The 2,574-nt window shown below is 52.7% G+C and overlaps 1 protein-coding gene across 1 annotated transcript; it reads right to left on the bottom strand.

Annotated features, from left to right (window-relative positions):
- Positions 1 to 244: 244 nt before the first annotated feature.
- On the bottom strand, positions 245 to 2,020 carry LOC125080453 (insulin-like growth factor 2 mRNA-binding protein 2). Its single transcript, XM_047694272.1, is given in 5 exon segments — positions 245 to 474; positions 477 to 564; positions 566 to 1,482; positions 1,485 to 1,861; positions 1,863 to 2,020. Coding segments are annotated over 5 exon segments (1,770 nt in total).
- Between the last annotated feature and the right edge of the window lie 554 nt (positions 2,021 to 2,574).

Here is a 2,574-nt window from a genome sequence, read left to right on the forward strand (position 1 = left end):
AGTGGCTGGCTGGAAAGCCTGCAGAGACCCGGGGTGGGCAGTGGGCAGGAGGCCGGGAAAGGCCCCGGGCTGACCTCCCTCCTCCCTCCTGGCCCCTGGGATTCTCAGGGTGCTTCCGCAGACTTCTCATTCCTCAGGATGGTCTTGGGTTTGCTCCCGAGCTGGCTGGCTGTGTTTGGTCTCATTCTGTCAGGTGTCGGAAGGGCTACATTCATCTGTTGTTTTGTTGGTGCCTGTGGGGGCCTCACTTGCTGCGCTGCGAGGTGACTCCCTGAGGATATTTCTGCTCCTGCTGCTTCACTGGTTGTACACTTTCCCTGATCTTGCTCTGTGCGGTCTGGCTAGCAAAGAAATGCCCAATAATTCTGACGATCACTTCCTCATTTTCATCTGGCGAGTGGTCACGAGGCACGATGTGTTCTGCACTGGTTAAGTTCTGCAGTTCATTCATGGTTTTACCACCCTTGCCAGTCCCTGGCCAGCTGTGGAAGAGGGCACTCTAATGTGGGCTTCCAGCTTGACCTCTTCTTTGGGGTTAAAGAAGTTTTCTTCTTTCAGTTTCCACAAAGATCCTCCCCTGGGCCTTGAACTGGGCTTCAGGTGGGCCAGCGATGATGACCATCCTTTCGCTGACATCTGGGCCTACCGCCAGGGCCATCTTGATGGAGGCCCCAGCGAACCTGGTCAGCTGGTTAATGCACGCCCCCTTCTTCCCGATGATGGCACCTACAGCCTGGGTTGGGATGAAGAGATTCACGGTCTCCTGCTCTGGATAGGAGTGGTGATGCAGGAAAGGTCCGAAATGGTGAGGGGGGTACAAGCTGGAGAAGTATCCGGAGTGGGTAGCGAAAGGGTGGTAATGGGAAGTGGAGGGAGCTCCTCGGGGCCCTGCTGTTGGAGGCAGCATGGATGAAAAGATGCCAAGTACCCTGAAGTTCAACCCCAGGATCAGATTGGCTTGTTCATAAATAGCCAACGTATCATTTTCAAAGGCCTCACGGAGCTTCTTTATGATCTCTACATCTGCATTGGCACAGGCCTGGACTGTGCCCTTCACCGTGATGGTTCTTTCGGGGTTGTACGTGCTCAAATCCTGCAGGGGTGAGATTGTTATCTTGGTCCCTGTCTCATGTTCAATTTTCTTCAAATTTCTGCCTTCTTTTCCAGTCAGTCTTCCAACTAAGCCATTGTGGGCCAAAATTTTTGGAGGAATCTCTTCAGCTGGTTTGGTCTCATCAGCCTCTTTCTGCGTGATTTCAAGAATCATGCGGCATGCTTCTGAGGTCCCCTCCGGGGTGGCATGGATAGTGACAGGCTTCTCTGCAGCCCCAGAGTTCTCCTTTCTATGCATGTCTACCCGGGACTGGGTCTGCTTAGTGATGTTCTTTATGGTCAAGCCCTCCTTTCCGATGATGGCACCAACAGACTGGGTGGGGACCAGGTTCTGCAGCAGGAAATCAATCTGTCTGGCCCGAGAAGAGGCCCAGGGGCATGGCCTTCCTCCTGGGAAGAGTGGGCTTGCTGGGCTTGCTGAGGGGGTAAAAGGGAGCTCACCTCTTCATCCGGGATGTAGGAGGTCTTGAAGGAGTAGTTCTCAAACTGATGCCCACTTAGCTTCTCGATGGCTGTTTTTGCTTCTTCTCTGGTTGTGTATGTGATGTTGACAACGACAGTTTCTGTATCTGTGTTGACTTGTTCTACATTCTCCACTGTCCCATACTGAGCCAAAAGTCCGTCCAGCACCTCCCACTGCAGGTGAGGAGGGATGTTTCTGATCTGAATTTTTCTGCTCCTAAGCTTTTTAGAGACTGAGTCATCAACTTCCATGATTTTCCCATGCAATTCCACTTTATCTGATAGTGCGGATGGCCCAGTTCTGGTTGGGGTAGTCCACCAAGGCGTAGTCAGACTTGAGCAGGACCTGTCCCTCCAGGGGCAGCTTCCTGTCCTCAAAGAGCTGCCAGGGGTTGTTGGCAGTGACGGTGGGGATCAGGTTCCTGATGTAAAGCTTCTTCATCATCATCTCTTTCCTGAGAGCCCACAGCGCCCCTGACCCGGTACCCGGCATTCCTCACCTCCTCTGCTGCCCTCGTCTCTCCTCCTTCTCCAACGCTCCCCCTCCCTGCCCTCCACCTGCCACCACTCACCCCCACCTCGTCTCTTTCCTCCTTCTTCTTCTTCTTCTTTTTAAAATTTATTTGATAGACAGAGATTACAAGTAGCTGGAGAGGTAGGCAGAGAGAGAGAGAGGAGGAAGAAGGCTTCCCACTGAGCAGAGAGCCTGATGAGGGTCTTGATCCCAGGACCCTGGGATCATGACCTGAGCCCAAGGCAGAGGCTTTAACCCACTGAGCCACCCAGGCGCCCCTCATCTCTTTCCTTCTTAAAACAAGAAATGATTGCTCATTATCGAGAGCATTGTGTTAATGAGCACAGTCTTTGTGGCTTTTCCTCCTCTGTTCCTGGGTGACCTTTTCAGCCTTGTCTTTCCCACTACCTCTTGCATCTTCTCCTAAACTTCTAACTGTCCTGTCACACTGGACTAGTTGCTGTCACCCCAAATGTGCCATGCCC

This window comes from Lutra lutra, chromosome 11 (assembly GCF_902655055.1).
Source record: "Lutra lutra chromosome 11, mLutLut1.2, whole genome shotgun sequence".
NCBI classification, from domain to species: domain Eukaryota; kingdom Metazoa; phylum Chordata; class Mammalia; order Carnivora; family Mustelidae; genus Lutra; species Lutra lutra.